Here is a 14,692-nt window from a genome sequence, read left to right on the forward strand (position 1 = left end):
TAGCTTAGTTCCTCTCCGTGTGGTCCTCACCATGGGCTGCCGAAGTGTCCTCACTAGCTTCTTTGCCCCAAGGCTGGTGATCCTAGAGAGAGAAGGCCCAAGACCAGTGTCCCGATCTTTTATAACTGTTGTGGATGTGGCGTACCACCACGTCTTCCTTATCCATAGCTCACCCTGGGCAACCTGCTATAGTGCGGGAGAGGAATACAGGCAGGCATAAACATCAGGAAGGGAGGATCATGGGAACTGTTCTGGACTGACTTCTACAGTCTGCCTGCTTTCCTCCGTGACTGACATCCTTGTAAACTCCCCAGAGTCTCGTTCTGTTACAGCTGGAAGTCCAGAACCTCGTCCTGTAAATCGGGCCTGGGTGTGGGTGGTGCTCCCCAGATGGTGGTCCTGCAGGCCTGTGGCTGCCCTCTTCGGTGCTCTTCATTCTCTCGTGCAGACCCGCGTTTCTACATGTCGGCAGTTTGCCTGTCGTGCCCCTGCGCATAGTTTTCTTCATGTTTTTGTGCTTAGGGTACGTTGCATCTGTGGTCTAGTTTTCACCAGCTTTAGACAATTTTGGTCATTATTACTTTAAATGTTTTTTCCCTTTTTCTTCTGCTGTCCCTCCACCCACTCCCACTCGTGGACTCCAGTTACATAATCTTTGGCCTCTTGAATTGGTCCCACAGTTCACTTTTTTTTTTAATTCTGTTTTTCCCTCTGCATGTTTAATTGTGAATAGTTTCTATTGCTTTAAGTTCACTAATCTTTTCTTCTGTAATGTTTAATCTACAGTTAATGCCATCCAGTGTATTTTTTAATCTCAGAATTAACAAGTTTCATCTTTCAAAGTTGGTTTCAGGTCTTTTTTATATCTCTCATGCCTCTGTTTACTTTTTTGAACTTAATGTAATTCCCTTCTATCTCTCTTAATGTCCATGTCTCATAATCCTAACTTCTGTGTTACTTATGGGTTGGTTTTGATTAACTGATTTTTTTCCCCCCATGAATCATAGTTTCCTGATTCCTTGCGTGCATGGTTGTTTTTGATTGGATGTCAAGCATTATGTTTTGCCTTGTGGGTACTGGATATTTTTTTATTTCTAGAAATATTCTTGAACTTTGTTTTTGGCCCTAAGTTCCTTGTAAACAGTTTGATCCTCTCAAATCTAACTTTTAAGATTGCTTAATTGGGGCAGGGCTAGTCAGTCTAGGGCTAATATTCTGCCTACCTTTGAAGGCAACACCCTTTGGAATACTCTGCCTAGTGCCCTGGGAGTGTTGCATTTTTCCAGTCTGGCTTGGGAGAACAGGCACAGTAGTGCCTGCTGTGTGAGTTTGGCATGGTTCTTTCTCTGGCCACACATGGTCTATTCCCACACATGTGTGGCTCATTCTCCTGAATACTCGAGCTAGACCCTTTGCAGATCTTCCTCCATGCATTTCTCCGTCCATGCCGTTTTCTGTTTAGAAAACTGTTTACTCTGATGAGCTCTAGTTGCCTTGCTATGCCCAGCCTCTAAGTTCCATTTCCTCCACTCAGGAGGTTCCAGGCTTACATGGGTTCCCCTCCCTGCAGTACAGTCTGAAAATTCTCTAAGGGCAGTAAGCTGGAGCAGGCCTGACACTGACCTCATCTGCTCTCTTTCTCTCAGGGTTCACTGTATATTTCCTTATGTCTAATACATTGCAAAACATTGGTTCATGCATTTTATTGTATTTCATGTGGAATAAAGTAAGTCTCTATTATTCCATTTGCCTGTAAACAAAGGTATTATTTAATTTTAACATTTTTGCTTGTTTTCTTCTTTTCCAATTTGATCCATTAATTCCTGAGTACCTTGCAAACTGAGTGAGATCCTGTGAGTCTTCAGGGGTCAGATGCAGGCCTCTTTAGTTTCTAAATAATTAGTTTGAATATTTGAAGTGATGGTACTTTGTTTTTTTTTGTAAATTTAGTCATACACAAGAACTCTCTTCCAAACTACATAAAGACACAACAAAAGAATACTATTTTAAGTTTGGGCCTGCTCTTCAAATTTACAATTATATTTAGCTAATGTCTTTTATCTCTGTTAGTAAAAATTTAATACATTGCTCTGCTAGTCACGTAGAACATTACTAGAGTAGGAAGTGGTACACCTCAGGCCATACTCTAGTTACATTGGCAGTGTGAGACACCAAAGTAGTTAACACATTTTAAAATATCTGTATTACATGACCAGCCACTAACTTTTATAGCTGTTTTAATCAGAAAATTACACAATATGGAAATGTTAACTGTAGACAAATTTTAGTTCTCAGATGCTGTAAGTGACTAAAATTGAACTGACAAATTAGAAGTTCTTCTTTGAGTCATTTTCAAAATCACTTGTAATTTTTTCAACTTTATCCTTGCCTTAGCCTGCGCTCAAATATGTGTTGTACGCCCTGGTCGGCTTCGTGGGTTTTGTAACCCATTACGTGCTGCCTCAAGTTAGGAAGCAGCTGCCGTGGCACTGCTTCTCTCACCCTCTGCTCAAGACGGTGGAGTATAATCAGTATGAAGTTCGAAGTAAGTGGTTCATTAACACTTTTCCTTTCAATACTGTGGATTTTTTCTTTTACTTAGTGGACAGGCAGACAGTTAAATAAGTTTCATCAGGTAACACTTTGGTTTGTGTTTCTCAGCTCTTTGTCAGACCTTTTGCAGGATGCTTTCATTTCATTTGAAGTCTAATTGTCAGTGCTAACTTTCCACAGGATAAGACCTTGCTCTTTCCTCCTCTAAATTGTCCATCACAGACCTCTCATTGATTAATCCTTTGGGTATGTCTATGACTTCTCTTTCCAGCCCCACCTTTACCCTCAGTTCTTCCTTGCCATTTGCAGGCAACTCAGTCCCCTGTAAGACTTCCATCTGACATATTTTTAACTCAGATCATAAAAGGAATAGGTTTCTGTTTCCACCAATGACACTGTGTCCTACCAGAGAGAGTTTTAAAAGTTGATCAAGAGAAAAGAGGTGGAAAGCACTTGTAATTGCTTTTTCTCATTCAGATAATTTAGGATAGAATATAAAATGACTAAAAAGAAGTAGAAGGCCGGTCCATTCGACAAGTGTTTTACTTGTTGCTATAAACCTTTACTTTCCATTATAAGTTATCAGTCTGGTTCATTGGCTCCATAACCTATAATGGCCTCTAATGTACTATACTTCCTCATTTTAGAGAAATAATAAAAGTTAATATCTGTGTCATCATTGTTATATGCCATTGATTAAACAAGCCAGTGTTTAATGAATTAATATGGAGAGTGAATTTCTCAATTGTTTGGAGATAACTTCTGTAAAAAACTCGAAAGTGTTTGAAAGATTTCCATACCAAACTTGACTTGGCAATCTCAAAGCAAATTTCCTGATCTTTTTAGCAGAATTGCTTAAGTCGTCATGGTACTGTGATCTTGAACATTGTTTTGATCCTGGAGAGATAATTAACCAAACAATAATGTGTAGATTGCAATAAAATGACACAAGACTAAAAGAATCTGTACTGGTCCGTTCTTACTGTAAGGAAAATAACTCATAGTGATGTAAATATTTTTTATGGTTAATTATTGATTGCTTTCATATGTAAATGTTAGCAAGTACATCTGGTTTGTTTTAAAGAACAGTTTTCATTAAAGTTAACCATTGATCTTATGGTTTGTTTTCATCTTAACATTTAGTCCAAATTTTTTTCAATTTTGAAAAAACATTTTTCACTTATTAAGAGTGTTAGGCATTAGCAAAGTTGATTTTAACAGCTATAAAGAAAAATACCCATTAGAAAACTTCTTAAAGGCAGTTGACATTATTTTCAGATAGTTGGAGAACCTTATTTTAAATCTTTCAGTTTATCCTGGACACTTTCCCCAGTGACGTTAAATGTTCAAGTATTGGGAAAATGTTGCTGGTAATGAAAATGACACTTAATGAAGTGTGTGAATCCAAAACATACCATACTTTCAAAGCTCTTCTGATTTATATATTAAAGGTGTATGTGTGAGTGTAAGGAGTTTTAAAACAGTTTAATGGATCATTTATTTCTTTTGGGTGAAAGGAACAGTTATCTTCAATAACCTTTTCTCCAAATGTTATAAGTGTAAATAAGAGAAAGTTATGGTTAAAAACTGAGGTTTCAAAAAGTAAAGCTTAAAATGAAATTCAACTCATCTAAATTTAACATCTGAGTTGGAAAATTGAAATGTGGCTCAGAATTCATAAAATTGACAAATGACTGATGTATTGGATTTTTTGCATTGTTAATAGTAGAGCTGAATTTGAGTAGGAAGATTTTCCTTTCTTATGACATTGACAGACTGTTTTATGCATTAAAATGCATGTATACATGGTCTTCTTAACTTAATATTGCCTTGTTAGATGCAGCTACTGTGATGTGGTTTGAAAAACTTCATGTGTGGCTTCTTTTTGTGGAGAAGAATATCATCTATCCTTTGATTGTTCTCAATGAACTTAGTAGCAGTGCAGAGACAATTGCAAGTCCAAAAAAACTGGATACAGAGTAAGTATGGTATTCTTCTTATCTAAGTTTGACTGGTGAGAACTGTCATAGCACTCTCTTCTCTTAGGTTATTGATCAAATATTGAATAATCATTGAGTGTCTCTTTGGTGCAAAGCACTGTGTGAAAAATTGAGGTGAAATTCAGTCTTTGAGTTCCCTTTTCTGAACATCTGTTTCTGCTCTAGACATATTACTACTCCAGGCATCTTATTGTCAACCTATATTTTATGAGATGACATTTATTAAATAAGGTTCATTTTACTGTTAGATGGTAAGTTTTGGAGATGATTATTTTTGTATACTATGTGAGTCAGACCATTTAGGTGGTCACTTGCCTATACAGTCATCCTGTAGGCCTACTAGGTACATGTTGTTGGGTAAGCATTAATATGATTTTTTTCCAGCATTGTTTCATGTTCATTTTTATTGGGCTATAGTTACTTTATAATGTTGTGTTAGTTTCTTGCTGTACAGCAAAATGAATCAGTCATACATATACATATATTGACTGTCTTTTAGATTTCCTTCCTATTTAGGTCACAACAGAGCTTTGAGTAGAGTTCCTTGTGCTGCATACTACACCCTCATTAATTACCTATTTTATACATAGTAGTATATATATTTCATTATTAATATGTTTTTATGTGCTAAATGCTATTAATGTTAAAGCAGTAGGAATACTGAGAACCTGGAGAACCAAATGTCAAAATTGCAATATTGTCACTTATTTGTGTGTGGGGGGGGGGTTTGTTACTTATTTTTTAAGCATGCTTATTTATATAAAGGATCAGAATCATGACACATTATTAAAAAGGAGTGTTTGAAGTTTAAATTTGATATAATATTCTGAGCTTAGTAAATGAAATGGTAATTTTTCTGAAGTTCATAATTATCTAGAGTTTTCAGTTATTAGTTGATTAACATTCTTTCTCTGTACTGTAGATTAGGTGCTTTAATGATCACCATTGCTGGTCTGAAGTTGCTGCGGTCCTCTTTTAGCAGTCCTACCTATCAGTATGTCACAGTCATCTTTACTGTGCTCTTTTTCAAAATCGACTATGAAGCTTTTTCAGAGACCATGCTCTTGGATCTCTTCTTCATGTCTATACTCTTCAACAAGGTAATATCTGAAGAAAACATTCTTGTCTGTAAAAAGTGTCTCCCTAAGCGGTATGCCATTTAGTGAGGATTATGCTTGCATTTCATTTGTTTCATTATCTTTTAAGTAATATCTTTCTTTGGTCAACCAGTTATTTAGAATTAGAATCCCTAAACAATACCAGTCAACTGTGACCCATAGAAGATACATTTCTTGCTATAGGTAGGAAGGTGAAATTAAATATATGGGAAAATTAAAGGAACTCTAATAAGTATATATTTTTGAATACATGGGATCTTCCAAAAGGGAGTGTGATTTTGGAGTTTAGAAATAGACATGGTAACAATTGAACTGAGCTGTGGGCAGAGGAAATAACCTGATGCTGAGTGAAAATGGTAGAGACTGAGAGCAACGAACCCATGTGGGAACGATCAGACACTAGTTTATTTGCAGAATACTCTGAAGTTTACAGAATGCTTCTAAGATTTGTTTTCCACCCATCAGATAGGTGCTTTTAATCCTACAGATGAGATGGTAAAACCTGCATCTTCTGCCTCCAAGAATCTTTTTGCTAAACCGTACTGCCTTTCTGAATGACTTCAGTTGTGCAGATTATTTGAAATTAAATAGAGTTTAGATTTTGTTTTAACACTGACCACATACAAAGGACTTTGACATATATTATCCCATTTGATAGGTAACAGAGAGCTGAAGCGTATGAGCAGCTACAAAACACAATGAAAGCCCAGTTTTAGAAAAGTTAGCCTGGTCACCCACATTTGGGATGAATTGGGGAAGAGAGAACCTAAAGGTATGGAGAACAGCTTAAGAGATTGTGACAGTAATTTAGATTTGATAGAGATCTGGCCTAGCATGGGGACAGTGCAAATGAAAACCATTAATTGAGCAAGGTTTCAGTAGTAGTCAGTTTCTAGATACTGTACTATAGATCATGCTAAATAGCTTCTAAAATATTGCAGTATCATATTTGCTCAATTACTAATTCATTTACATTTGTATCACTTATTTCCTCTTTTAGTGAGCATGTTTAACCAAAGGAGGAAGCCAGAAAGTTAGTTTGAATTAAAAAAGCATGTGATTCCTCACAAACTTAATATTTAGATTGGAAATTGTATTGAATCTTCTTATACTGGTTGGAAAAAAGTGAAAGTTGCAGTAAAGTATAAACTAAACAATCCCTGAAATAGTCACTACACTTAACTCACATTAGTTTGCATTTTCTTAATACTTTCATTTGTGAGGCAGATTATTTTTGAGAGCAGAGCATGTTCCAGAACTATTCTAGATGCTTAGGCTACGTTGGTTAACAAAACAGAGAAAGGGTAAGGAGTTTGCATTTTATATGGCTACTTCATAGAACTTAACAGTCATACTAAGTAGTATTGAATATTTATTTTAAGATACCATTGTAAGATATACCATCAATTTAATAATATTTCAAGAAAACAATTACTCTGAATATGAAAATGGTTTCACCAGCCACTTTCCATGTCCTTTTTCTTTAATATTACAGTCAGATTTGAGTACAGTCTGTATTTAGAGATGGAGGAGTGTTCTGAGTCACTGTTTTTAAGCAGTTGTAAGTTTCTGATAAGTCTTCCCGTCATCCTGATCGCATTAGTGCAGAGGATTGTCAGCACAATTTTGAGTCATGGCAGAGAATGCAGGGGTTCATCTGCATTTTCTGATTGGTTGAGGTTGTGATTTCTTTTTTAACTTAGAAATTAAACAAGTTCATTTGTAAATCAGCTAAATAATTTAAATTTGAGGTGTTTGGTGTCTGAATCATGGCATTGAGTAAGTCAGAACCTCTTGCTTTTGAGATTCTGTGATCTGTTCTAAGAATGGGCTCTTGTGTTGCCTAGCATACAGAGGCAACCTTAGGCAAAGGCAATAATTGTGTTTCAGTGTTGAAGACATATTCAACAGCAAAACAGATCCTAATTTAAATAAGATGGAAATGTACGTTATGTTTCCATTGGCAGTAATAGTTCTGATTATGAACAGATGCCTGATACACACTAATAAAATTCTTAGGCAAATAGGCAGTGACAACTGTATTACATCTTATCCCCTTCCTGGCTGCTTTCAAATTCCTTTTGACATTGCCTTTAAAACATGCTCAGTTCCCAAAGCACCAAAATTTGAGGGAAATGTATTAGAATAAAAATACGTATTTATTGCGTAAGTTTTACAGACATCTATATTTCCTGCCTTTTTTTTTTTTGTTTGTAGTTGTAATATAACCAGTAGAGAGCATAGAATAAAAAATAATAATAATCCATAAGTCAGTTAACCGTCTTTACTTAAAAACATGTGTGGTGTTTTGGCAGGGTCATTTCATTTCAAAATCATTTTAGAAGTTTTTCATTTTCTATTTTAAAAGTCTGATAAAAAGCTTTTTGCTGTTTTTTTTTCCTCCTACAGCTTTGGGAACTCCTTTATAAGTTGCAGTTTGTGTATACTTATATTGCCCCATGGCAGATTACTTGGGGTTCTGCTTTCCATGCTTTCGCTCAGCCTTTTGCAGTGCCCCGTATCCTTCTAATAAAAATTTTATAAGAAAGGGCAGTCATATCCTTGATGAGAATGTTGGTTTGTAGGCATAACTTTTCCCAGGCATAGAATATAGGGTACATGCATGCGTGCTAAGTCACTTCAGTCATGTCTGACTCATTGTGACTCTATGGACTGTAGCCCATCATGCTCCTCCGTCCAAGGGATTCTCTAGGCAAGAACACTGGAGTGGGTTGCCATGCCCTCCTCCAGGGGATCTTCCCTACCCAGGGGTCAAATCCATGTCTCTTACGTCTCCTGCATTAACAGGCAGGTTCTTTACCACTAGAGCCACCTGGGAAGCCCAGAATATAGGTTACTGTATGATAAATTATCAGAAACTCATAATCCTTTGAACCCACACCTGTACCGATTTTGATTGTTTACTTTGTATTAATGTTTGTGGTCCACAGATCATCTGAGCATGAGGACAGTATTAAAGTTTAATAATTAAGTGATGCTGATTAAAAATTTTATGTTTAATATATGTGAGTATTAAAATCTACGAATTTTCAATACATATAAAATATGTTTAAAGATACATATAAATGAATGAGGGTTCAAAACATTTTCCATAATGATAGGATTATAATTAAACTTTTATGTTCAAAATTTTCTGTTCTCGTCTTAAATGTACATTCTAAGTAAGCATAAAAGTTAATGACCATGTATGTGTTGATATGCACACTTTCTGTATCTTTAAATTTTAGTTTTTATCATCTAGAAGTTTAAAACCAAGCATGGTTTGGGTATATCTACCCAAGTGGTACATGGAATTTTACCAAACACACGTTAGCAAATATTTATTTGGCTCCTTTCACAGCATCATGCCGGGCTGTACATTCCTGGCTATGTCTTTTTACTTCTACCCCTCATACTGCCCACTGTATGAAGGGACACTTTCTTCTGTATTCCTCTGATGAACCTCATCTTTCTAACTGCTGTAACTGTGGTATGTTTATGAGAGAGGTGAATGTGTGCATGTGTGTGTGTAATAACCAGATAAATGTTAAGATCCTTAACCAGTTTTCCCATAGATTCAGCCATGTTGTTTGTTCAGGCTGCCGTGTCAGCCTTCTTTTCTACTCCACTGAACCCCTTTTTGGGAAGTGCAATATTCATCACATCATATGTTCGGCCTGTGAAATTCTGGGAGAGAGACTATAAGTGAGTAAAGACAAATCTTTGAAAGCCAATTTTTATCTTTTTTTTTTTTCTAGGAAAAGCTATTGACAACATTATTGTAAATTTTTCTTGGTTAATCAGTTTTTGTATTGAAATATTTGAAATTTTATGAATACTCTTAAAGTTCCAAAATTGTATAAAATTGGAAGAATCAGTCAATTTTCTTTTTTTTTTCTCCTAAGATTTTAAAACATAGTTCTAGTTACATATATTCATTTTCTGTTTGCTTTTAATGTTATTTCTTAGAATTGTTTCACATTAATCTTACTCTGAAACTTTATGCTACACAATGTTACTTCATTATAGCAGTCATAATTAGTTATCTCGTAGTTTTCTAAGAAAGGTGTTTTTAGAGCTAAACGTTTTCTAGATCATTTGTAGTTTTTCATGAGGACAGACTTTTAAATGACCATCTTTGTACATAAAGTGTTTTCTGCATTGAAGCTTAGTTCCTTAGATGAGATGTTTAATATGATGCCTAGAAACTATCTTCGTATATAATCTTTGCAAATTTTTTTCTTTTTTAATATATGAAAATATCTAAAGGAGAAATACTGAATCATGGAGCTTAAACTTTATAAAGACTTATGATATATATTAATGTATTGATTCAGAAAGAGTTTGTACAAATTTATAACTTAGCTGGCCAGCTCCATGACTGCATTTCTCTCCACACTGTCACACATTGGCACATATAATAGGTGAAAATGGTAATCTTGACTTTTGAACAATGAGCTAGCTTATAGATGTGAAACTTCTTCTCTGGTCTTTTACCTAAAACCACACATAATGTTTCCCTTTTTGGTGAATTTCAGTGTTTATTTATGTCTTTGTTTTCTTTTGGGCCAACTTAACTTTAGTTCAGAATAACTTCCGTGGCAGCAGTTATTAAACTTTTTTGATCTCAGAACCCCTTCACATAAAATCTTAAAATTATTGAAGTCTCCAAAGAGTTCTTGTTGCAGATATTTTATCTACTACACCCCTCAGTGGTGGCTCAGTGGTAAAGAAGCTGCCTGCCCGTGCAGGAGACGAGATGTGGATTCGATCCCTGGGTCAGGAAGATCCCCTGGAGGAGGGCATGGCAGTCCACTCCAGTATTCTTGCCATGGACAGAGGAGCCTGGCAGGCTACATGCTGTCCATGGAGTCGCAAAGAGTCAGACATGATTGAAGCAACTTAGCACACACATACACGCACAGATACTGTACAACGTGCTGCGTGTGCTGTGCTTAGTCAGTCATGTCTGACTCTTTGCAACCCTTTAGACTGTAGCCAGCCAGTCTCCTCCATCCATGCGATTTTTCAAGCAAGAATACTGCAGTGGATTGCCATTTCCTTCTCCTGAGGATCTTCTTGACCCAGGGATTGAACCCATGTCTTCTGTGTTTCCTGCATTGCAGGCTAAGTCCTTACCCACTGAGCCATCAGGGAAGCCCAGTACAAATCAAAACTCAGAATTTTAAATGTTTATTAATATAAAGATAACAATAAACTCATTACATGTTAATATAAATGACATTTTTCTAATGAAGAATAACTATTTCCCATTCCACACCAAAAAAATCAGAAGAATGTCATTGTTTTCTTAGTTTTGTAAGTCTCTTTAATGTCTGGCTTAATAAAAGACAGCTGGATTCTCTTACTTGCTTCTGCATTCAATCTGTTGTTGCAATATGTTGTTCTGGTTCAAGTATATAGAGTAAATCTGGCCCCATACAGACATATAGTTTGAAAAGAAAGTATTTTAATATCCTTTGTAGATAATTGTGGGTATTCTTCTTTGATCCTTTGACAAATGGTAGTTGCCTAATGATTAGTGGAAATGTGGAATCTAAAACTATATCAGTGAATTTTGGGAACTGTATTACATCAAAAGTCACTGATATGTCTTATAGTGTGAATGGATCTTTTACCCATGCATATGCTTATAACATCTTTATTTATCATTTGGAAAATACTAGTTCAGTAAGTAATGTATTTATTCCAGATTTTGACCTATTTCATTATACAATATTATATATATATATATTTATATCACCACCAATCTCAAAAGTACTGAAGTATTGGGAAGCTATCAAGCACATAGTGGTAAATGAAAGTTTTCTAAAATTCTAATATTTACTTGAAATCTTAAATTTTTATTATTGGCAACAGGTATAATTATCAGTTATTTTCCTTGAAATGTCAGACTCTCTTTCTTCACTTGAGAAATGTCTGTCAGATACTCAAGTCTGAATAGTCGTAGTTTATTCAAGTGAAAATGGTGATCCATGGGGAAAAAAGCTAGTGCAGTCTGCAAGTCACGTAGCTGCTCAAGTGCTTTCTGTTCAGATAGTCATCCTATTTCAGAATGCAGCAGAAATGCTTTATGTGTATCGTGTGTGTATTGTATCACACACGATATTAAAAAGACCTGTACTGAGGGACTGCAGTTTAATAAAATTAATGTTTTTGTTGCTTCATTAAGGACATTTTTAAGGGAAACTGAATTTTTATTTGTTTTTTCTTGTGCATAGGTAGCAGTGAAAAATAGTACAGTTTGGTGCCACTGCCTTGATTCATGTTAAAGCATCAGCAGTCTTATCCACCATTGTTTTTGCACCATCAGCGCAGTTGTCAACACAGTGGGGAAAAAAAAAAGCAAATACCAGTTCAGTACTATTATGAAAATGGTTTTGATTTGGAAAACTCCCTGAAAAGATCTTGAGTCTCATGCTCCAGGTTCTGGGGACCACATTTTGGAAACCACTATTTTAATGAACATTGTCCCATGGACATTAATATTTCCTTTACAAGGAATGTTTCATGCACTGAGTATTTTTAGGAACTGTACAGTATACATTTTTTCAACCTAATCAAAATTTTTTACATTAAAATCATCACTGTATTTCTATACACTGTTCAGTTAAAAATCAGCTAAGAAAAAAATATGTGTTTATATATGATAGAGGTAGAACAGTAAAAAATAAATCCTTACCCTAAAATTGTTCTATTGGAGAACTTTATCAATATGTTACTAAACAGATTTTTCTCATTTTCATAAAGTAATATTTATTGCATCTGTATTGTATAGTTTTCTCACTTTTAATTATTAGGCTTCTTTAATATAAAAAAGCATACTAAAGATGTTTTGTTTTGCCCTTTTCAGCACAAAACGAGTGGATCATTCAAATACCAGATTAGCGTCCCAGCTTGATAGAAATCCAGGTAATAGCCCTATTTTTGAGTAAAGAAGCAAGTCTAAGGAATTTGTTATATTTGTACTTCACTGTCAACTTGCTGGGAATCCTCTGTGGCATCCAGAGGTCATTTTTTTATTAACTAAATATCCTTTGCTTTGTTTTACTTCAGCAAAGTACATGTGAACTAGAGTATCTAAAATTTATATACTCATCTTTTATAAAATGCATTTTAAGAATGCCGATAAGCATAAAAACTGCCATTCAAAGGTTTTTCTTACATAGGTTAAAAAAGTAGAGCACGGTGAAAGTAAAACTGCTGAGGGGTATTGAAGAGTATGCAGTCTGAACTTTACTTATTAATATGTTTGCTTCTCTGCCTCCCCAGATGTTTAGATAAGTGTTAATGTAATTTCATTTAGCTTATTGTATACAGAGAGGTCCTCTATAGGAGCCAAATAGCCACTCAAGGTAAGACTTCATTGGGTGAGATTTTGCTGGTCTCATTACATGACTGAGCGACTGAACAGACAGATCATTACCATTATCTAAACTTTGGGCCTATGGGCCTACCTATTACCTATATTCTGGCACAGAAAGAGTGAGTCTCATTGTCCCAGCCATAAAAGATTAATGTATCAACTGGAATATCAGTGTATTAATCTACTAAAAGAAATATGGCTCCCCATAGACTGGAATATTTGTTTTCATTGACTCACAGATTACTCAAGTACTCTGCTTGAGAAACTAAATTATAGTAATCAGATTGATTCATAATTATAAAATTGGATTAAGGAGGACTACTTATTTGATATTAATGACTGTTTATCATGTTCTGGTGGGTGAAACAGCTGTCTCAACTCCGATATGTCCTTGGAAGGGGCTTGGAATGTTGCCTTCCTGCGTATCACAGAGACCAATGTCTGGAAGTAATATGCACACTTTCATAATGAGCAGACAGAGCATCAGATATAACTTTTATTGAAGCTTGAGCCTAAGCTTTCCTTTTTATTTTGTTATTTAGTTAAGCTGAGTTTAAAATAAGCATTTAGCTTAGTATATATTGCCATTCTTTAGTTCTATACTTTGGGCACCCATTTATAGATTATTGCTTTGGATGCACTACTTTTGAAGACAGTCATTTATTGGGTGATGTTTTATCATAAATTTTTTTTCTTAAAGGATGACTAATGAATTTTTCTGATTCCTTGTTGCTGTTACTATATATATGGTTTATTTCTGTTAAACTAATATTAGACATCTCAATATACAGTTGTTTTTTGTTTTGTTTTTAAGTGACCAGCTTTTTGTTTTGGACTGTCTTGTTTGTCCAAATCTCATATCACTGATGGGAGGCCATCTATGGGGTCGCACAGAGTCGGACACAACTGAAGCAACTTAGCAGCCTCAGCAGCATATTACTTAACTCCCTTCTTTTACCATTGTTGGGCTTCCCTGAAAGCTCAGTTGGCTAAGAATTCGCCTGCATTGCAGGAGACCTGGGTTCGATCCCTGGATTGGGAAGATCCCCTGGAGAAGGGATCGGCTACCCACTCCAGTATTCTTGGGCTTCCCTTGTGGCTCAGCTGATAAAGAATCCGCCTGCCATGCGGGAGACCTGGGTTCGATCCCTGGGTTTGGAAGATCCCCTGGAGAAGGGAAAGGCTACCCACTCTAGTACTCTGGCCTAGAGAATTCCATGGGTTGCAGAGTTGGACACGACTGAGAAACTTTCATTTTATCAAAATAGTTTGATAAAAGTTAGTTTATCAAAATGAAACTTTTTATCTTGTTGTGGTTTTAAATTGCTTTTATCTTTTTCATTTCTCTTACATGGTTTTAATTATAAAGTTAATTGAGCAATGATAGAAAAGATCATGGTCTGCTAAAGAGGCGGAAATGACCTTAGATCTTATCTAAGATCTTATCTAATCCAATTCTTGCATTTTATGAATGGGAACCAGAGATTTAGAGAGGTTATGTGACTTCTAACTCTGAGAAATTTTCCCATTGTCCTTTGTTTCATTTTTCTGTAGAAAGTCTAAGGATATCTAAATATTGTCCTCCTTGTTAAATATAGATATAACCCTAACTGGAAATTAGTTTTAATACTTTT

At 35.5% G+C, this 14,692-nt stretch overlaps 1 protein-coding gene across 6 annotated transcripts in view; it reads left to right on the forward strand.

The window, feature by feature from the left end:
- The window catches only part of PCNX1 (pecanex 1), a 185,103-nt gene that overhangs the window by 125,813 nt on the left and 44,598 nt on the right, over window positions 1–14,692 (forward strand). For all 6 annotated transcript variants that reach the window (XM_061429295.1, XM_061429290.1, XM_061429292.1 and 3 more), the window contains 6 exons: window positions 2,395–2,545; window positions 4,391–4,532; window positions 5,476–5,653; window positions 8,081–8,189; window positions 9,247–9,376; window positions 12,546–12,604. In XM_061429295.1, coding sequence (XP_061285279.1) covers window positions 2,395–2,545; window positions 4,391–4,532; window positions 5,476–5,653; window positions 8,081–8,189; window positions 9,247–9,376; window positions 12,546–12,604 — 769 coding nt within the window. The remainder of the gene's footprint in view (window positions 1–2,394; window positions 2,546–4,390; window positions 4,533–5,475; window positions 5,654–8,080; window positions 8,190–9,246; window positions 9,377–12,545; window positions 12,605–14,692) is intronic.

The sequence above is a fragment of the Bos javanicus genome, chromosome 10 (genome assembly GCF_032452875.1).
Source record: "Bos javanicus breed banteng chromosome 10, ARS-OSU_banteng_1.0, whole genome shotgun sequence".
Taxonomy (NCBI): domain Eukaryota; kingdom Metazoa; phylum Chordata; class Mammalia; order Artiodactyla; family Bovidae; genus Bos; species Bos javanicus.